Source organism: Vipera berus, assembly GCF_964194415.1.
Source record: "Vipera berus genome assembly, chromosome: 1".
NCBI lineage: Eukaryota > Metazoa > Chordata > Lepidosauria > Squamata > Viperidae > Vipera > Vipera berus.
The window spans coordinates 104581827-104604831 of record NC_138202.1 but is presented as its reverse complement, the minus strand read 5'-3'; the positions used below and the strand labels follow the sequence as shown (position 1 = coordinate 104604831).

Sequence of the window (23005 nt, the reverse complement as noted above, 5' to 3'; positions counted from 1 at the left end):
CAAATAGCTGAGGAAAGGAGGGAAGGGAAAGGCAAGGGAGAAAAAGAAAGATACGCCCAATTGAATGCAGAATTCCAGAGAATAGCTAGAAGAGATAAGAATGCCTTCTTAAATGAACAGTGCAAAGAAATAGAAGAAAACAATAGAATAGGGAGGACCAGAGATCTTTTCAAGAAAATTGGAGAGATGAAGGGAACGTTTTAATGCAAAAATGGGCATGATAAAGGACCAAAATGACAGGGACCTAACAGAGGCAAAAGAGATTAAGAAGAGGTGGCAAAATTACACAGAAGAACTATACAAGAATGAGCTTAATGTCCCTGATAATCACAATGAGGTGGTCACTGACCTCGAGCCAGACATCCTAGAATGTGAAGTGAAGTGGGCCTTAGAAAAGCTGAGCAACAACAAAGCTAGTGGAGGTGACAGTATTCCAGCTGAGCTATTCAAAATCTTAAAAGACGATGCAGTAAAAGTGCTACACTCAATTTGCCAGCAAATTTGGAAAACTCACTAGTGGCCACAGGATTGGAAAAGATCAGTTTACATTCCAATTCCAAAGAAAGGCAGTGCCAAAGAATGTTCAAACTATCGCACCATTGCACTCATTTCTCATGCTAGTAAATTTATGCTTAAAATCCTACAAGCTAGACTCCAGCAGTATGTGGATCAAGAACTACCAGAAGTACAGACAGAATTTCGAAGAGACAGAGGAACTAGAGATCAAATTGCCAACATACGCTGGATCATGGAGAAAGCTAGAGAGTTCCAGAAAAACATCTACTTCTGCTTCATTGACTATGCTAAAGCCTTTGATTGTGTGGATCATAACAAACTGTGGCAAGTTCTTAAAGAGATGGGTGTACCAGACCATCTTATTTGTCTCTTGAGAAACCTATATGTGGGCCAAGAAGCAACAGTGAGAACTGGACACGGAACCACTGATTGGTTCAAAATTGGGAAAGGAGTCCGGCAAGGCTGTATATTGTCGCCCTGCCTATTTAACTTATATGCAGAGCACATCATGAGAAAGGCAGGGCTAGATGAATCAAAAGTTGGAATTAAGATTGCCGGAAGAAATATCAACAACCTAAGATATGCAGATGATACCACTCTAATGGCAGAAAGTGAAGAAGAACTAAAGAGCCTCTTGTTGCGGGTGAAGAAGGAGAGTGCAAAACTTGGGTTGAAACTTAACATTAAGAAAACCAAGATCATGGCATCCGGCCCTCTCAATTCCTGGCACATAGATGGGGAAGAAATGGAGGTAGTGACAGATTTTATTTTCCTGGGCTCCAAGATCACTGCAGATGGGGATTGTAGCCAAAAAATTAAAAGACGCTTGCTCCTTGGGAGGAAAGCCATGGCAAATCTAGACAGCACACTAAAAAGCAGAGACATCATCCTGTCAACAAAAGTGCGTATAGTCAAGGCTATGGTCTTCCCAGTTGCAATGTATGGCAGTGAAAGTTGGACCATAAAAAAGGCTGAGCACCAAAGAATTGAGGCCTTTGAACTATGGTGCTGGAGAAGACTCCTGTGAGTCCCTTGGACTGCAAGGCGATCATACCGGTCAGTCCTAGAGGAGATCAACCCTGACTGCTCTTTACAAGGCCATATCCTGAAGCTAAAACTCAAATACTTTGGCCACCTAATGAGAAGGAAGGACTCACTGGAGAAGAGCCTAATGCTGGGAAAGATTGAGGGCAATAGAAGAAGGGGACGACAGAGAATGAGGTGGCTGGATAGAGTCACTGAAGCAGTAGGCATGAGCTTAAATGGACTTCTGAAGATGGTAGAGGACAGGAAGGCCTGGAGGAACGTTGTCCATAGGGTCACAATGGTTCAGACACGACTTCGCAGCTAACAACAACAAAAATACAGATCTTCCTATTAAGTTAATGATTATCATGCAGCATGCATAAAAAAGCAAATGGTGCAACCTTTCCAAAATCTTTGAATTTAATTATAAGAAACTATGAATGGTCAGAATCCATTTGTATCACTAGAATGTTTAAGTTAATGAAGGGACATTTTGGTGGGTTTCTCAATAGACAGAGGAAGCCACGCCTTATACCTGAAGCATAAATATTAAATATCACTTTTTTGTTTTGGTTTTGGTGTCTTCAAGTCAGTCTTCATTTCTGGCAACTTCCTGGAAAAGCGTATGAATTTTCTGAAGTGGTTTGCCATTGCGTTCTTCCTAGGGCTGAGAGAAAGTGACAGGTGCAAAAGTCTCTCCAACTGGCTTTGTGCCTAAAATGGTACGAGAACTCAAGATTTCTAGCCTGATGCCTTAATCATTACACCAAACTAGCTCTCAACATATAAATAATACAGAACTTTTGAACCTTTTGTTTTCCAGGAATTTCTTACTTATAAAATACACCCTACTGCAGAAAAAGGATTCTCTGTTTTAAAACCAGGAGGTAGAGTATATTAATAGTATATTACATTAAAACTGGCTGCATAGATAAAAGCTTTTATTGGACTTCTGGTTTATGAGTATATTGATTAAATAATCTCTGCAAAAGAAAAGTACATTTTTGAAAAACAGAAACTCTTTTTATTGACATTTTGACTACTCTGGGCTCTTTTTAAGTTCTCATTACTTTAGTTGATTATCACACAGCAAACTATGTATTCTCAAGAGTTTCAAAAGTAGTTTAAAATGCAGCATACGGCTGGAGAAAAATGAATCTATTGTGAATAAGAAAAACTGATCACTTTTTTAGGAACTGTGGATCTGCAAAGCTCTGGGTAATGGAACTGTAGATAATAAAAGCTGTTTGTGAATAGTAAGAAGGAAGGCTGAGCAAATCCTTTGAAATTTGTTTCAGAACTCCATAGAAAATTTGGAGCACTATGGAACTCAAATCTCTGTAGGAATAACTAAGCTGATGTAAGTAAGAGAGATAGGAATAGATTCATTTGTAGTGTACCTATATTTTTTGATATTTTCTGTTACTTTACAGACATGCAAAAGGATAGGTGGACATTTGTGCGTGATTAAAGTACATTTTTTTCAAAGTTTCATTATCCATGGTTTTGTTATTTGTAATTACTAGACTAGAAAAGAACCTCACAAATAACAGAAATATTATACTTTAGATGGCTAAATATTTATTTTTCAGATATTGTTTGTATGACAGAATGATTTTTAATGTGATAAATTGTAATATTTCTTTAAACTGTCCTAATGTTTTAAGAGATATTGAATGCTCTTTGTTATGCTAAATAATTGACATAGATCATGTACATTTCCTATAAAAATATGTCTCATTACACTGTAAACTATTTTTGAGCCATGTTTCCCACCAGAGGTCAAGCTTATATATACACTTATCCATGCTGAAAACATTTCCCTGATAAACATGCATATAATTACATGGTTTGCATTCTTTAACATGCAACTTCTTCTCTTCTGAAAGTTGGCACAAGACAAGAACTTAAGTTTATGAAATTCAAAAGAGCCCAGATTTCTCTTCTTTTAGGTTGGAATGTTTTTGTTAGCAATTGATTATGAACTAACAAAGAGGGGTGGTTTTTTTGTTGATTTTGTCTCAATGAAAAGTACTTTGGAATAAAAAGTCCCATTTCTACCTGTCAGAGATATGACACACCTTACTGTGCATATCTAAATGTGTATGCTTCTGTTTGACTGAATCACCACATCCCATCATCCAAGACGATTATATCTACTTACCACTATAGTTGAATCATACCATTCTTTTAAGTGGCTCTAAAGGATTATAATCCTCAATCTATTTTCATATTTAATACAGTCTCTTCATATGAACAATGCAACATTAATGATAAACTTATGGTAAAGAATGGCAATAATTTCCATCAATAGGATAATTTGACCCACAGCTATATTTGTCAAGGCATTGTCCATTATCTTTTCACACACTCTACTGTTCATATAAGTAAACCATTTATACAGTTATATAAGTAGCCAATTATATAGAATGAGCTAACATTGAAAAATACTGAACATTCCAGTGAAGCATCATTTTCTTATGGGGATGCATACTAAAAATATATATGACATTAATGTTAAACATCATCTTTAAAAGTAATTCTTGTTCTAACTATAGATAGCTGCATTGTCAAGTGATGAACTGTTAACATTCTGAATTTATTCTGGGAATAAAATTAATTGCCTCCAAAGCTGCTTAAGAAATAGACCTCTTTTAGCATAGCTTCATGACCATTGGCAAGAACAGTCTGTGGGTTCCTGAATTGTATAGCTGACCCAGGTTGAGTTACCACTGCAATATAGTTGTACAGTTCGCCTCTGTAATCCCAGTTCTCTGCAACATTTGCAGAATCTTGCATATGTATTAATGTTATAATTATATATGCTTGCAGAAGGACATTTTCCATCGCAGGAAACAATATTTACCTGGGAATAAATACACAAAAAACTCCAGTAAATAAAATGGGTTAATATGTGCATGACTTCCAAACCTTAACAGAGCTGATGCAAACAGTAAAGTTTCAATGCTTACCGGTGTATTACTTCGACAATCATTTTTGCGTATTGTCATTCTAACCGTCACTTTTTTGCAGAATTTTCCATCTTCTTTACCTACAATTATGAATTGTTTGGAAAACATGAACATCCCTATGCATAGCTGTGCCCCAAAAGGGGATAAAATATGCTAAGTAAAAATTATGAAATAATTATGAAAAGAAATGAAGTAACTGCTGATGCTATTGTATTTATAATTTTTAAATGAGGTATTTTTTAAATAAGGGTTTAAAAAAAGGTTTGCCCAAAACACTAGAGATGCAGTGTCTAGCTACTATAAAGATTATGCTTTGTTCTGGTACAATTGCCACCAAGGGGAGTGATACTTACACTGCTGCCAAATGTCCACTTTCTAAAGTGGCAGAAACATAAACATATGCATTTATTTTAAAATCCTGGGATGTCAACTTTTCTAACTAAGAATTCAGATTGAAAAACATAAGTTAATGGATTTAACCCAAAGTCCTCAAACTGTGTAATATTAATACCTTACTCCAGAATCTGAAATATCGTTCTGACAGTAGTTTAATCTAGCTAAAGTAATACTGTACAACAAAGTGGGCATGATAAATATGTAAATCAATATAATGTGTCTATTCAATATTTATAATGTTTAACATACATAGTTATGCATATATACTATTCTGCTGAAATTTACAACATATTTAGCAAATGTAAGGAATTTAATGTAATAATGTAATGTAATAATGTTTAATATAACATAGGTAAGGAATTTGAGAATTGTGTTTAAATGATTTGATACAGTATTGTATTACATATGACCTTGTGAGTCAAGTCTCAATTCAGTTCCACAATTCAACAATGTGATGGGAAAAAGAGCATTATTGCCTAACTGGTCACAGAAAATTAAACAAATGAGATGCAACTGTAGGATTGGGACAATTCAGCTCTACAATTTTCTAAATGCTGTTTATCTCATTTCTCTTGAATTGGCTGTCTGTTTTAAATACAGTAAGCAGTTTGCAATCAGAATAAGCTGTAAGATTGGCATAGCAGGAAAGGCGTTTCCTATCCCCAACATGTGTAACTAACATAATTTGATTAATTAAATTCAGTGCAATATGTAGCATAGAACTGTAGTTTAATTTAATTTAATTTTAATTTAATAATATTTATATACCGCCCTTCTCCCTGAGGACTCAGGGCGGTTCACAGGGCAAAAGTCAAATACAAAATACAAACATTAAAAAGAGATTAAATAATTGCCCAAGTTAAAAACAATTAATACAATTATAAAACCCCAAAAATAAAATTAAGAATACAAAAAAAATAAAAACCCCACCAATCCCCATCAGGCTAGGCCGGCTTGTACAAACAAAAACGTCTTAAGATCGCGACGAAAGGAGCGAAGATCGGGCGCCATCCGGAGCTCTACCGGCAACTGATTCCACAGCTCCGGAGCGCCCACAGAGAAGGATCTCCCCCTGGGTGCCACCAATCGACATTCTCTGATCGGTGGCACCCTGAGGAGGCCCTCTCTGTGGGAACGCACAGGGCGCAGGGAGCTTGATGCCGGCAGCAGATGTTCCCTAAGGTACTCCGGCCCCATGCCATGAAGGGCTTTGAACACCATTACCAGTACCTTGAATCTCACCCGGAAGGCAACTGGCAACCAATGCAGCTCACGGAGCAAAGGTGTAACGTGGGAGTATCGGGAGACTCCCAACACAACTCTCGCGGCTGCATTCTGTACCAGTTGGAGCTTCCGGGTGGTCCTCAAGGGCAGCCCCATGTAGAGAGCGTTGCAGTAGTCCAGACGAGAGGCCATGAGCGCATGAGTGACCGTGCATAAATCATCCCGGCTAAGATAGGGCCGCAACTGGCGCACCAGGCGAACCTGGGCGAAAGCCCCCCTAGTCACAGCTCCTATATGGTCTTCCAGGGTGAGCCGTGAATCTAGGAGGACTCCCAAGTTGCGAGCCCTATCTACGGGGGGTAATAGTTCACCCCCCATAGCAAGAGGTGGAATGTCCGAATAGACCCGGGATGAAGATATGCAAAGCCACTCAGTCTTGTCGGGGTTGAGTTGAAGTCTGTTCCTCCCCATCCAGACCCGAACCGCCTCCAGGCAACGGGACATCACGTTGAGGGCATCACTGGGGTGGTTTGGGGTCGAAAGGAAAAGTTGGGTATCATCCGCGTACTGATGATACCCAACTCCAAAACCACGAATGATCTCACCCAGCGGTTTCATGTAGATGTTGAACAGGAGAGGCGAGAGGACCGACCCCTGAGGAACTCCACAAACGAGAGACCTCGCGGTCGACCTCTGCCCTCCTGCCAACACCGACTGCGAACGTCCCTGGAGATAGGAGGAGAACCACTGTAAGACTGTGCCTCCCACTCCCAGTCCCCTGAGACGCCGCAGCAAGATACCATGGTCGATGGTATCGAAAGCCGCCGAGAGGTCTAATAGGACTAGAACAGAGGAATATCCCCTGTCCCGAGCCCTCCAGAGATCATTCACCAGCGCGACCAATGCCGTCTCCGTGCTGTGCCCGGGCCTGAAACCCGATTGGTACGGGTCTAGATAATCCGCTTCATCCAGGACCAGAGGGAGCTGATGCGCCACCACACTCTCAACAACCTTCGCAAGAAAGCGAAGGTTGGAGACAGGACGAAAGTTGTTCAATACAGCTGGGTCCAAGGCAGGCTTCTTGAGGAGAGGCCTCACCACCGCCTCTTTCAAGACGGCGGGGAAGCTACCCTCACCCAAAGAAGCCGATATAACTGCCTGGAACCAGCTGCGTGTCCTCTCCCGGGCTGCATAGACCAGCCAGGAAGGGCACGGGTCCAGTAAACATGTGGTGGTGCTCAGCCTCCCCATGATCCTGTCCACTTCCTCCGGAGTCACAGAATCAAACTCATCCCAGGTGGTATCGACAAGACCGCCCGTGTCCTGATCGCCAGACTCTGCCCAGTCAGAGTCCAGACCGGTCCGAATCCGAGCGATTTTGTCCGACAGATGCTGGTTAAACTCCTCGGCACGACCCTGAAAGGGATCCTCCCTCACCTCCTGATTTAGGAGGGAGCGAGTCACCCTGAACAGGGCGGCCGGGCGATTATCTGCGGACGCGATAAGGGTGGCGAAGTGGTTAGACCTCGCCTCCCTTATCGCAGCGAGATAAGACCTAATGTGGGCTCTTAGTCGCAATCGGTCGGATTCGGATCGGCTGGATCTCCAACCGCTCTCTAGGCCCCGTCTCCGACGCTTCATCTCCCGGAGCTCCGCAGAAAACCATGGAGCTCGACGGGATCTGCACCGGGTCAGGGGCCGCAGGGGTACAACTCGGTCAAGAGCCTCAGTGGCCGTCCTTTCCCAGGCTTCCACTAAGGCATCTGCCGAGCTGTGAGCAAGGGAGGCAGGTGGGGACCCCAGCGCCGCCTGGAACCTCTGGGGATCCATTAAGCGTCTGGGGCAGTACCATCTGCCTCAAGGACCCCTCAATTATGGCTTTGTTATCATTTAGGTTTCATCTGCCTAAATGATAACAAAGCCATAATTGAGGGGTCCTTGGTGCTGTCTGAGCTTGTTTTTTTGCAGATGTTTCATTACCCAAACTAGGTAACATCATCAATGCTAGTTTAAAGCATTACTATTGATTGATTGATTGATTGATTGATTGATTGATTTTATATACCGCCCTATTCCCGAAGGACTCAGGGCGGTTCACAGGGCAAGTTAAAACAATACAAAAAAGGAAAGATAAAATAGAATTAAATTAATACTAGCCTACAGGATTAAGACAAAGTTAAAATTTAAATTTAAAATTAATTTAATTTAAAACCCCTCAGTCCAGGCCAGACAGTTCAAACAACCAGGTTTTTAGGTCCCAGCGAAACGAGCAAAGGTCGGGGGCAGTCCGAAGTTCCATCGGCAGTTTGTTCCAAAGGGCGGGCGCACCCACAGAGAATGCCCTCCCCCTGGGAATCACCCGCCGGCAATCCCTAACCGGCGGAACCCTAAGGAGGCCCTCCCTGTGGGAGCGCACAGGACGATGGGAAGCTGATGCTGGCAGCAGGTGCTCCCTAAAATAATCCGGATTATAGGTCATCACCAGCACCTTGAATCTAACCTGGAGGGCAACTGGAAGCCAATGCAGCTCGCGGAGAAGAGGTGTTACATGAGAGTATCGGGAAACTCCCATTACTAGCACTGATAATGTTACCTAGTTTGGGTAATGAAACTTCTGCAACAAAAGAAGCAACTCAGAGAGCACCAAGGACCCCTCATGTCAACTCTGAGCTACAAATATTCTCCTTTATTAAAGCCATAATTATAATTAGTTTGTTAATGTCTCCATATTTGGCTTTCCTGGATGGCTGAATCCTGCAGTTTCATATCATATTTAGTATGTCTAACTATAGATTTGCACATTCTTCATTTTTGTCCTAATGCCAGATTGTTATATTTAATATTTCTATATTATAATAAAATAAATGAGAATATTCAGATATTTATTGAGGATATAACATTGGATAGAGAAACATGCCATGCTCTCTGCAGAAGTGTTATTTGAATAGCAAGCTTTAATGAGCAAAAAATATTTTTCTATGTTCTACAGCAGTGTTGAAATTACTCAGTTAAGCAAATAAATAAATCGTGCAGCAAATTAAACGCTATGCAAATGCTTACTGCCAACAGTACATTGTTGGCTAACAACAATGCACTGCCCATACAGTGCAAAATGAAAAGATGTGAGCAAATCTGAAGAATGAGCAGTTAGTACTACAATGCAGCTCTTTTGTGACGGGAGGGGCATTATGCTTCTAGGAGGGAGTACATTGTTGGAAATCAACAATGGCTCTGTTTGGTTCAGTCCTACTGATTTCCAAGAAAATGTACCTGTATTACACTTAAGGCTAGGTGTAGGTGTAATTGGGCTAACTGGGAATGGGAGCAAAAATGATACTCCAGAACCTAAGGACATTACAAATTGAACATATTATACATGATGAATAGATGCCCCAAATCAATATTCAGCATTTTATTTTTACTTATGCTATCAACAGTAGCCTCTCAACTGGATTGTTTATGAGTGATTATGCTGAATAAATATATGCACTAAAAATGACAATTTTAAAAAAAGCATTATGAACAAACTATCATCACTAGTGAAGATACTACTTTTATTACAGATACACTTTGTTTCATCCTAGCTTCAGATAACCAGAAAAGTTACCTTCAAAGACTGGAATCTGTTTATGAACACGTAACCAATAATATTTTTGAATTTTGTATTGACAATAAACAAACTGTGAAATTCCACTGAATAAAATCCCTTTAAAACTTTGTAAATGAAGGCTAGAGTCAGAGTATTGCTTATTTTACAAGCATTTAATAGATACCTTTTATTATTTACATTGGTACTGCTGATAATCAATGTTTACATTTTTTTCCCTTTCATGCCCCCAAATACTGACGCTTCAGTAGCAACTTACATGTCTTGCAGCATCCTTCAAGGAATGGGACAATGTATCCTCCAATCTAAATATATACAAAAATAAAAATCAGATGCATTGTAAAATTCTTTGTTATAATCCTAATTGTATATGAAAAACATAATTAGCTGCTATTATGAAACCTAAACTAATACAGATAGAAGTGCTATATAGCTGTAGATGTAAGTGTCAGGAGAAATAATGCTTTCCATGGGAAAACTAACCTATATTCTGGTGTCTAGCTATAAATATTTGGTGATGTATCTGCATGCAATAATTTTATGGTCCCCATAAAATCATATAAAAAAATATATGTTGAAGCACTAACCTTCACACATTCTGTTTCATTAAAAGGTGGACAGCTGATGGGTGATGTAATTAGAACTGATCCAACTGGTGTATTTATGCAATCATATTTGAGACAGTTTAAGGTCCAACTTGACCCTGGCTACAAAATATTTAAAAAACATTATCAGAAATACAAAAGCACCATGGTATTATGCAGAAAGTTAGAAAAACTGGAGCAAATACCAAAAGCTCTGTTCTGCTATTATCCTTTTTCTTAATCTACAATGCTATGTATGTTTGGGGTCTCTTTGAGAAAAATGTTGTGTAGCTGTATGCAGTAATTATATTAAACCTTATCAAATCCTTCCACGGTTGAATGGGGTCAATATAATGTTCCCAACAATGTAGGTCCATGTGAAGAGTAAATCAGTACCAAAGCTTACTTACCAATAAAGAACAGTGCCATAGAATAATCATTATTCTTGGATAGCAAATTAGACTCAGTGTTCGCCATGCTGTATATATAACTTTCACTATGAAGAAATGCCACCATGAAGAATGATCAAGAATTGTGTTAGCTCACCACCAAGATCATCATTTCCTTTTGTTCTGTGAGCTATAAGTTGATCGAAGTAATGTTCACTAGGATTTGAAGTATTTGGGAGTTATGCATAGTTGGGTATTTTGTAATGGGTGTAGAATGGCTATGGTCATGTATTAAACATACTCAGGATTCGTGACATTAAATCCATCATGCTACTAAATATATCATACAGTTAAGTATGCACAACTTTGTATTTCCAGAAAACCATCTGATTTCAGATCACTGTGATTAGTGAAAAGAGAATTCCCAGCCAAAATAAGAGTAGTATTTGGAATTGCAAATGAAATTCAGGATTTGACTTAGTTAATCAATAAGCACCCTTTACAGAGTCACCTACGACATACTGTTTTAAGTACCCTGTAAACCTTCGGGACAGGGCGGTATATAAATCCAATAAAATAAAATAAAATAAATAAATACAATATAAAGACTGCAATAGCCACTACATAGGATAAACAGGCAGAAGACTGACATACTACACCAATAAACACCAACTAGCAGTCAGAAGACATGATGAAAATTCCTTAATTTCACAGCACAGACTTAACCATAGTTTCATCTGGGAAACTCTGACCATCTTAGACCAAGCCAAGTCCAAAAATGCTAGAGAATTCTTGGAAGCCTGGCACTCTGACAAATTGGCCATCAACAGACACATAGATATAAACAACAACTACAAACCATTCAAAAGAGATAATCAACAAGCCCAAAAAGGAACAAAAAGACCAAAACACCTCCTCACCAACAATCAACACCCAGAGAGTAACACCAAGATTAATATTAACAATTAAGAAGCAAACAATGCCCCAGTTAAGGAACTGCCAAACAAGCTAACAGTCAACCACCCAATCAAAGAACTACCAATACCACTCCAAAAACAATGACAGGGTAAGACACTAGAATATAAAATGGGATCAAATCCAACTCCCTACTTGCACTAATGATGTTTCTCATTTGGGTAATGAAACGTCTGCAAGAAAACAACCAAACTCAGAGAGCACCAAGGATTTCTCACACTTTCTTTAAAAAAATGTACCTTAAAGTATGAAATTGTTCCATTGGTGAATGTGTGAACACAAGACACATTCTTGCATTTTCCACAGCAAGTTGTTAGATCCTTTGGACGTTCATATACTTGATGCTGAAAAGGATAAGGATAAAATATTGAATATAGTTTACAATAAAGCAAATGGCAAAATTACAAGAATAAACCCACAACGATACTATAATTTGTTCTGTATTGTATTCACTATATGTTTATGGAAAGTATGTAATAAACTGAAACTATCCAAAACTTTGCAAAGGGGAGCTTTACAAAATGTCTTGGTATGAGCAAACGAGCGGTCCTCAAAGCATTAAAGCCCCAGTCCTCCTTGAAAGGCTTTCCCTGCAAATGTATGGGCACCGCAGAGACACTCTGCTTCACTTGAAACTTCACCGGAATTGTTTATTTTTTAAAAAAAACCCATTATTTTAAACTACCACGTACTTCAATGGTTACATTAACTTGGGCTTAGATTATCTAGGTTTACTGCTGCTTAAAACCAAAATTCATTGTGGGTCTTTCTGTACGAGCAGTTTGAATTGAAAGGGCAACTACTGCTTTGCTTCCCTTCTCCCATCACAACAGAGTTTTTAACTCTTTTTAACTTCTCAGTGAAAACTTAATAGTTTAATTTTGAACTTCTTACAGATTTGCACCTTGCTGCACAATCAATAATGGAGGTATTCATCCGATAGAACTTGGTAACAGGGTCAAGTATATTTGTGCAGTATGAAGTGTGACAAATGCCACCAGATGAGTGTTCAACAATGGATTGCCCTGGAAGCAGAACGCCTCTTTCATTGTTCAGACATACTTTGTCCTTTGCTAGAAAAATATCAATAAATACAAAAGACATTATGTAAAATTGTACACGTACTTGAAATATTATTGCTATTTCAAGCAAAGAAAGTGAGAGAAGCAACATGCTTAAATATTTATCAACATCACTGATGAAAGAAAATGAATATACTAATATTTACTCATAACTTTCTTCTGACTTCTATCAATAGAATCCTACTGCAGTCATAAAACAATGGAGCGAGCCACAATGGAGCCAGCTATTTTCAAGTCTTTTCAAGTTGCAGGGAAGTAGCATCTACTTATAAAAATTCCTTTATTTTAACATGATTTTTTTAATGTGAATTATATATTATACTGCCTTAAAATGCCTGGTTCATAAATAGAAATTATTCATACTAGCATAAATTACAGCTTTCAAAAGAAAAATGCATTTACTTACAACATTTATATTTAGTGCAGTGACAAACATTTTCTGTGCTGTTCTGGAATTTTTCATCTAAGACCATTTTCTCTCCCTGTTCACATCAGAAAAATATCAATATTATCCCATATCAATATTATTAATTTTGAAATTCTAGGACATGTTACTTGTATTAAACATTCACTAATTAATTCTGGTATGGGACGCGGTGGCTCAGTGGGTTAAGACACTGAGCTTGTCGATCAGAAGGTCGGCAGTTTGGCAGGTCGAATCCCGAGTGCCGCGTAGCAGAGTGAGCGCCTGTTACTAGTCCCAGCTTCTGCCCACCTAGCAGTTCGAAAGCACGTAAAAATGCAAGTAGAAAAATAGGGACCACTACGGTGGGAAGGTAACATCGTTCCGTGTGCCTTTGGCGTCTAGTCATGCCGGCCACATGACCACGGAGACATCCTCGGACAAGCGCTGGCTCTTCGGCTTTGAAACGGAGATGAGCACGGCCCCTAGAGTCGGAAACGACTAGCACGCATGTGCGGGGGAACCTTTACCTTTACCTTTAATTAATTCTGAACTTACTGTATTTAACAAAAGTCAATGCTGATGAGACCCATAGGACTTACTCCTATTGAACCTACTGAGTCAGCATGTCCAAAGAGTCTCAAAGAATCCCAAATATACATGTTGTTAACTTTTCTCAGAGGAAAAATGCATGTCAGATTAATAAGCAACCTCTCTTTTCAGTTTGTTGAGTTCTACCAAGAGTATTTTAATTAACATATAAAACCCTCATGTACAAGAATGGGTGCTACTATGAGCATTAATTTGCAATATGTATTTATTTTATTAAACAGGTACTATAATTACAACAATTGATGAAACATAAATAAACCACCAATTCTTGTTGAGTATTCTGGTTATTTTTATATATAAATATTGGTGAATTCAAAAGATCTTAGTATACTCTAAATTCTAAAAAACAACGATAGATAGATAGATAGATAGATAGATAGATAGATAGATAGATAGATAGATAGATAGATAGATAGATAGATAGATAGATAGATAGATGGATGGATGGATGGATGGATGGATGGATGGATGGATGGATGGATGGATGGATGGATGGACGGACGGACAGACAGACAGACAGACAAGCTTTATTGTCATTTTTTACTGTGGGCACACTGGCACACATTAAAAATGAAATTCTGTTGCCTGCTCTCAAAAATGTACATATACATAACATACATATAAACAACAATAGATTGCAGATACTTTAGGCAAATTTCAGTAAGATTCTTACCAGTTTACACTGAGGCTTTGGAATTGTATTACATGCACACTCTAAAATAATAAATTGAAGAAGGGAAAATCAGTCCTCCTAAAGCTATCCATAAGATGTGAATACAGCAAAACATTCATCAAATGCAGTTTTTAAAATTATATTGTTCAAACAATACAACCAACATTGCACTAAAAATTGTGATACTGTAAATATTTTGAAGATTCATTATAGTATAAACTTTCAAGGAAGAGAGACCACTTCACTCAATGGGTTGATGTTTGTAACTTTTGTTAACGTGACCCTACAATAAGGATAGAGCAACCACTTCTTGTCTCCACTACCTCACAAGGCAAACATCAATCTTGCAAGTCTGAAAGTGCACTTCTTCTGCTTCACCTTTACAGTCCAAGAAACTTAAGAGGGTTCCTTCTGAGACGTTTGCCATACCTCCATTCTTTCTGTGGGCTCAACTTTCTCTCATTTGACCACTGCATAGTCTGTGGCATTTAATCTTGTCTCACAAGGTCATTTGTGCTTACACGTAGCACCCTCCCTTTGGTATATTATCCTCCCCGATCCTGAGATTAGATTGATCTGGCCCCTGTTAGTCTTTTATGAGATCTTGTAAATTTGGTTTTGTGCCCGAGATGAGCAACTATATAAACTGAATAAATACATTTCATAATTCAATATTTATTCAGTGTATGTAAATAATTTTCTAATCATTCAACAGAATTTTCATGTCCACCTTGTCTATGTTTATCCTGACTACAACTCCATTCATTGCAAAGGAGCAAAGGATGATTTTGCACATTGGTAACATTGGTTGTAGATCAAAGCCCAATAATGATAATTTATGAGCCATGGTGGTCAGTGGTTAGAATGAAGTATTGTAGGCTAACTCTGCCCACAGCCAGGAATTCGATCCTGACGGGCTCAAGGTTGACTCAGCCTTCCATCCCTCTGAGATTGGTAAAATGAGGACCCAGATTGTTAGGGACAATATGCTAATGTTATAAACTGTCCAGAGAGTGCTGTAAAGCACTACAGGGTGCTATATATATGGCTATTGCTATTTTGCAACGAATTTAATTGTAAGTTGTATAATTCTGGAAACTAAGAAAAACTTTCTAAGCAATAAAACAACTCTAAAAACTATTCAGTATCAACCTACCACATTTCTAGATTGTTCTGAACCATAATTATAATTTTAATCCAATACCACTGACTTTGTATTTTCAAAAAAAATTGCTGTTAATTGCTTGAAGATAAATGAAGAAAAAAAACATAATTACCACATCTATGATATGGACAACATTTTTCTGGACTCCAAACTTCTATCAAGGACATTCCCAACATACATTTAAATTCAGGACAACGAAAGGTTTCACAGACTGCAAGTTAAAAATAGAAGACATGTGGTTTTATCCTCATATTCTTGAAATGGGAGAATTTCATTTGAATGAAAAATACTCAAGATGATACTTACTAATCAAATATAAATAAAAATGTTTAAATTGTGTGATTAATGTCTCAGTCTTAACTATTTACTGATGTATATCTTAATGTATATAGATAAAATCTGATAAATAGTACACATTTATATATTAACCTTCTATCTTTCTTTCATAACTACTTTGAAAATGAATGCGGATTAATAAAAAAGTTTAATTCATGACAATTCTGTAAATTTATAGCCCAGAACAATCACTGCAAAATAATTAAGATAACCTCTGAGAACAAACTCACCACACTGATAATCAGGGCAACATCTGTCAGTGGTATTGCCATCCACAGTGAGCCTTTCTCCTTCTTGACACATGGGAATTTGATCAGAACAAATGCTACAGGCTAAAAGAGAAATATACAATTTATCTGAAAATAAGGTCGGCTATTTTTTATTGCTCTGTTTTCTATAAATGCATACAGTTTTGTGAACTACATTTGATTCCCTTTTAACCATAGTCTACAACAAATAAAAACAGAATTTCATTTTTAATGTGTGCCAGTGTGCTCACAGTAAAAAATGACAATAAAGGTTATCTCATCTCATCTCATCTCATCTCATCTCATCTCACCTTACCTTACCTTTCTATCTTTTGTACAAGCTGGTCGATACAAATTTTACAACAAGGAGGAGGGAGGTACAAGCTCTTATTCAGTTAAACTTTCAATGCACCATTACAGTATGTTGGCATTATACACCCTACCTTTTCACAATATCATTTTAAGGCAACTGTTCACAAGTGACAAATTTCAGCAGGTAAACATTACTTCAGGATTGATCACTGAAGTAATACAATATGTATACATGATTCAGACATAACTCCCATTTTTGCAATTCTTAAAGTCCTAGATAATGCTCTATTTTCTTTCTCTTCTTCTCCTCCTTCTCCTTTTGAAAAACCTTCTCCTTCACTCTCATTACTAACTAGATTTCAAATTACCTCCACCTGAAATTTAAAATGGCCCTGAGTCACCAAATGTTTCTTTGAAGCAATATGGATACAGGAATGTATGATGTGAAGCATGAAACAAGTATTATTGATCTAAGATACTATTCTTATATCTTTGAGGCCTTGAAGTATAAGTAAGAATTAAATCTACATACAACAAATATAAGAGAAGCAGCAGGTGCCTTCCACATGGGCAGCAACCAAAGTTTGATCTGATCGACAATGGGGAATTTGTTCCATAGATTTACATTTTTCTGGATCACATTCTGAAATAAGCAGAGCATAAACAAGCCAAATGAAGTAGAATAAAACTTGGAGTGTTCATTTGTATTACTATACTATTATTAATTTCTGGAATAATAGCTAGTACAGGTAGTCTTCAACTTACAACAGTTCATTTAGTGACCATTCAAAGTTACAACAGCACTGAAAAAAAGTGACTTAGGACCATTTTTCACACTCATGACCGTTGCAGCATCCCCATGGTCATATGATTTACATTCAGATGCTTGACAACTGACTCATATTTATGACGGTTGCAGTGTCCCAGAGCCATGCAATCCCCTTTTGCAACCTTCTGACAGGTAAAGTCAGTGGGGAAACCAGATACACTTAACAACCGTGTTACTAATTTAAGAACTGCAGTGATTCATTGAACAAACGTGGCAAGAAAAGTTGTAAAATGGGGCAAAACTCACTTAACAAATTTCTCACTTAGTAACATAAATTTTGGGCTTAATTGTGGTCGTAGGTTGAGAACTAATTGTATACGCAGGGTCGCCATTTTATTTTTCTTAACAATAAGAATTGTTGTTAGAGCCCCTGGCCAGGACTGCCACCCTTGCATCTTGGTTTATCTTCCTATTATTGCTACATAGCACTTCCTGGAGAAAGAAACTGCCTTATCCAGGGTCCTCCCCCTTAAGATTGGTTTGGCTGTTGAGAGAGGGGCGGTCCCATAAACTGGAGATGAGGAGGAATAATAATGATGGTGAAGGAATAAAGCATTGAATTCTGACAAAAATACAAACAATACAGTATCTCAAACTTTAGTCTCCCACTGAAAGCGATGGGAAAACCAGATCACAGATCTGATGGTCCATATCTGAGTTCAGGTAACATATGATAGCTTTTAACTAGACAAAAGACAATTAAAAATTACCAGAAGCCAATTTCCAAATGACAGGATTCATTAAGCAGACTAGCATGCCTTAAAAAAATTCTCAATGCAAATTCTGGCCTAGAATTTCTTTAGAAATTCTGCGAAAAGACATTGCTCTCAGCTTGCTTTTCCAGATAGCTAATCCTGAAAAATCCTCGACTAACAAGAGTTTTCAATTTTTAATAAAAGTTTTAAGAGCATTTCCTCTTCATTCCCACTGAGACTCAATCATTTCTGAATTCCAGTTTGGTGAGTTCATTCATCTTCAACCCCAAAACACTGAGCTCTGATCTCAGTTGGACCCTAAACCATTCATTCTCTTCACTGAGACTTATCTACCTAAGAAAGCCTTATTCTCAGCTGCCTGGGCCTTCTTCTTGGTTCTGATTCATTTCTCACTAGTAGTCCCAATTCTCTAATCTGAAATGGTATAGGACAGGGGTCCCCAACCTCCGGTTCGTGGACCGGTACCAGAGTGTGGCATGCCAGCAACTGGTCCGCACAAACAAGCAAAGCCCCATCCACGGGATGCAGGCCGCACACAAAACTTTGCACCCTCCAGTCCGCAGAAAAACCTCTCTCGATGTAACCAGTCCCTGGTGCCCAAAGGTTTGGGGACTTCTGGTATAGGGTTTCCTGCCTAAGCTGGACTACAAGACCTCCAAGGTCCCTTCCAACTCTGTTATTCTTGCAAATTACTCTCACAACCATGTGGTTGTTTCACTTTTTCCTTATAACAGTAGTCTCTCTTCCAGGTGTTCATTTCTCCTTAATCTATTCTTTGGGGATTACTTCCTTTCACATCTGCCATCTCTCTCTCTCTCTCTCTGTCTTTACGCAAGACAGTAAAGACTGCTTTGAAAATGATTTTTTTTTAATTCAATACTTACCACATGTATAATTTGGACAGCAGGAGTTTTCTTGATAATAGGTTACCAGTTTCTCTAAGACTTTGCATTCAGGAACCAGGGTGTCACAAAGGCTTTGATTGCAAGCTTTATGGATAGCCAAACAGACCCAAAAAGAATGGGGGGAAAAATACTGCTGAGTATAGGTTTTAAAATGTGCCACGTTTTGGCACCAGCACTAAACATTGCCACAGAAATATTGCCAATTATAAATTCAAAAAATGTCAGTACTCCCATGCCCTGTAAAAGATCCTGGAGCCAAGCAAACAGAAGCAGAATCCAATAGGCAATTGCATTAGACTCCCCCCCCCCTCATGTGTGTGTGTGTGTGTGTGTGTGTGTGTGTGTGTGTGTGTGTGTATACTGTATATATATAGGTCTCTCAGAAAACAAGCTGCATAAAAAAGATTCCTTTAATTCAGGATAGGAAAATAATGCAAAGATGGGATATCACTTTTCTAATGTTTTGTTGTATGTTTGGTTAGATTCCTATCCTATCTTTCTTCAGAGATGTTAAAGCAGCTTCTATAGTGCTCTTCTTTCTTTCAATTTGGCTCACAATAACTGAAAGTAGAAAGTAGAAACTTCTCCAGATTGTTGTTCAATTCTGCCGACACTGGTTTCACTGGTAAAATTTCTTTGACCAAATTGAGAGAATGTTATAATTGCAACTCTTTAGGTTCTTTAGGTAACCTTCTGAAACATGATTTCCTCGAGCGGTATATTTTCCTGGTAACCTTAGCAACTTTAATGGCAATTAAATAGCTATTTTGACAGGCTGCAAACAATTCCAGATTGTCTCATGCATCCTTTATCAACTTTCTTCCTTGCTCTCGATGGTCACAGCCTTATAAACGAATGAAAAACAATTTTCAAATCATATACAATTATATACTAATCAAATCACTTTCCACTAGTGTGATTTTTTTTAAAAAAATGCACTTTAAAAACAAAACATCTGCTCTTGTTGTTGTTTTTTCTAAAAGAAAGCCATTCAGATACTGGAATATGCAAGAATACTTACTGCAGACTTTCTGATGACAACAGGATTGATCATCAGGGACAATTAAAGCCACTTCCCCAAAGCGTTGGCATCTGACATCATAATTAACAGAGCAGATGTATTCCACAGCAGCAATGGTATCACTGTCCACACATTTGTGCATGCAGCAATCACTACTGGAAGTTTTCCAAATTTCACCTACTGCATGAGGCACTCCAGAATGATCTGTACAGGCTGAATTGTTTAGAAAAACTACATGCGTTAACATTTCTCTAAAAATATTTTTGGCTCTGGCATTATTATGTGTCTAATGCTTTCATGAGTGCAAAACCCAAGTTGTTGGGAATAAGGCAATATACAAATCTACTGTAAGTAGTAAAAACAATGACAACCAACAAAGTTCTAGACTAGAGTAAACAATGTCAACAAATATATATGGCCTTCAGCTGCAGCACTACAGAAGTAGGCAGATAATATGCTTCAACTCCTATGCAAACAGTTATAAGGTAAGTCTAATTCATAAGAAACTGAATCATTAGGATGCTTACAGTGTAATCTCTAGCTTCATCTCTCTGCTTATTGATCTATTTACAGTCATTGTTATGCCATCTGTTATAACTATTGGTTTGTCTCTAGAGTCTATGGAGATTCTCAATCATGCAGGTCATGGTTGTCCCAAAGGTGCTTTTCCAAAAGGCAATTGGACTTTCTTAGTGTTTTCCTTGAACCGAAGAAGTTTCTTGGATGAAAAGTGAAACATTTTCAAGGAAAAAAACCAAGAAAGTCCAGTTGTCTTTTGGGAAAGCACTTTTGCGTTTTGTCTCTAGTGTCTATTTATAATCCACAAGAGATAAAGTTGGAAGTATTTTCTGAATATGTAGAATATTCCTAACATGCAAATAGACATTACAAAAGAAGAACCTCTGTAGACTAAGACACCATCCAAAGACAAGTAAATAAATAAGAAATAGCTTATCTCTTTATAAGCTCAGTTCACAAACTAAAAGTTCCTTCCATTCCATTCAACAGTTACTGTAGGAGATTACCACATTGAGCTGGAGGGCAGGATCAAATGCGTTATCAGTTTGGAATCAGTCTTCTCATAAGAGACCTAAATCTGCTCTCACAAGAGACCTAAATCCAGCTCCCCTTGAATCCCATTGAGTCTTAGGTAGTACCAATTTGCCTTAACTGTTAGTAGAGCAGATTCGTCTGTATAGGTAGCATGTAATAAACCCGAAGTACTTTGAACTCAACTCAGCTCCTGTTCCTGATTACTTGCACCTGACAGTTACTTATATAGACGACTTGAGATCTGTTGGCTATTATGTTATCTGAATTTCATCACAGCTATCTGGAAAGATGGATTACATATTTCTCACAGACTGCAGAAGAAAAAGGCTAGCACCTACCACACTTCTCTTCCGGGATGCAGAGAGCAGAATGAATTCTATGAAGGATGGTTCCTTCTGCACAGGTGCAGCCCTCAGTGAGCACCAAGCAAGAGTCTGGATCTTCTACTGTTGACTCTGTACTCTGACAAGTGCTTGGGGTGTTGCATGGATGGATACAAGCCTTATAAGAGAAACCTTCTGGACAAGGAAAGGCTAGCAAGACAAGAAATACAGTGTTAACATAGAGCTTCAATTGATATGGGAATCACCAGGTTATATAACACATGCACTGGCATTAATAAGCAGTGATATTATCCCCTTCTTCATTTGAAAGTAAAAAGTTTTAGAGCTGAAGAATTGGGAATGCTTAATCCTTCATGTGCTCACCATTCATCCCATTAATTTCCCTGCTCAAAGCCTTTTCCCCATAATTCATGGCTAATGTATGTTTTTTATAGTACTTCTGTTCATATAGTTTTATTGTGCTGAAAAAAATCCAGTTATTCCAATATTTACTTGCACTTGCAATACAAAGAGTAGCCAAAGATTAACATTTCCAAAAAAAAGACTGACTTTGGACTTGAACTTAAGCTCTAGTATATTATTCAATTTCATAGACTACATTGTCTTATCAACTTCCAGCAATGTATATAGTCTCAATACTAATACTTACAACAGTAACTAGAATTCCTCCATTCTATGCAGATATTAAATTTATTACACATGGCAACATAAGCAGAGAGTGCTAAACATGGATCCTGAATATATCCATTGTCTTGGATCCATAAATCACAGAAAGAAGCTGGAGAAACCTTAACACACATAAAACATATATTTGGATTAGTAACATAAAAATATATATTTGATTTAGTAACTGAGAGTTGAAAACCAGCATCATTAGTAATCTGATGGAAAGAACACACAGACACACACAGACACACACACACTTATTCCTAGATTATTGTGAATTATGGATCACACTTCAAATAGAAATATTCCATTGCGTTCGAGCTGTGTCAAAATCACCAAAATATTTTTCCTTGAATAAATATATCATTGGTCCTACTGCAAGGTTGGGCAACTTCTTATAAACATAATGCAATCCATAGGTTGACTGCTCAGTATTAATATAAAATCAGATTTGTCAATAATCAAAATAATTGAAGTAGAAATCAAAGATAACATACATAAGGATGGCAGCTGCTGAATGTTTGGCTCAACAACATATTTAAGCAAAATGAACAATTCATGGCTGAACAGTTAGCTTCATGAGTTCTTGGTTCTCCAATATACTTCAACGTATTTGGCACCAACCAGCTATCTGTGAAGATAACTGAAGCAGCTGCAGTTCTTACAACTGTATGATTAGGTAACATGAGGTCATTTGTTGAAATTCCATCACAGAAACCTGCAAGAGAACAGTACGTATTTATTTATTTGTTTTACAATGCTTATTATAATCCACCTCAATCTGAAGGGATTCTAAGCAATATAGAGCATAAAACAAACAAAAGGAAAACGTAGTAATCTTTCCCACCAATACTGAAGACCTGAGGAAAACTGCTTAATTTTACAGTTGCAGTTAATATCTAGAAAGGACCTACAGCCATTTGTACTAGAATAAGTGGTATTTAAATTTGG

The 23005-nt window shown here is 37.9% G+C and overlaps 1 protein-coding gene across 1 annotated transcript in view; it reads right to left on the bottom strand.

Annotated features, from left to right (window-relative positions):
- Positions 1-3996: 3996 nt before the first annotated feature.
- Positions 3997-23005, bottom strand: part of OTOG (otogelin) — a gene marked incomplete at its 5' end in the record, with an annotated part of 105734 nt that continues 86725 nt past the window's right edge. Inside the window, 16 exons of the mRNA XM_081330296.1 lie at positions 3997-4408; positions 4515-4594; positions 10001-10046; positions 10329-10448; positions 11929-12033; positions 12584-12762; positions 13178-13253; positions 14460-14500; positions 15737-15835; positions 16191-16292; positions 17053-17163; positions 18950-19054; positions 19992-20204; positions 21383-21577; positions 22038-22176; positions 22552-22772. Of these exons, the coding sequence (XP_081186422.1) occupies positions 4208-4408; positions 4515-4594; positions 10001-10046; positions 10329-10448; positions 11929-12033; positions 12584-12762; positions 13178-13253; positions 14460-14500; positions 15737-15835; positions 16191-16292; positions 17053-17163; positions 18950-19054; positions 19992-20204; positions 21383-21577; positions 22038-22176; positions 22552-22772 (2033 nt within the window). The 3' untranslated portion in view covers positions 3997-4207. The remainder of the gene's footprint in view (positions 4409-4514; positions 4595-10000; positions 10047-10328; positions 10449-11928; positions 12034-12583; positions 12763-13177; positions 13254-14459; positions 14501-15736; positions 15836-16190; positions 16293-17052; positions 17164-18949; positions 19055-19991; positions 20205-21382; positions 21578-22037; positions 22177-22551; positions 22773-23005) is intronic.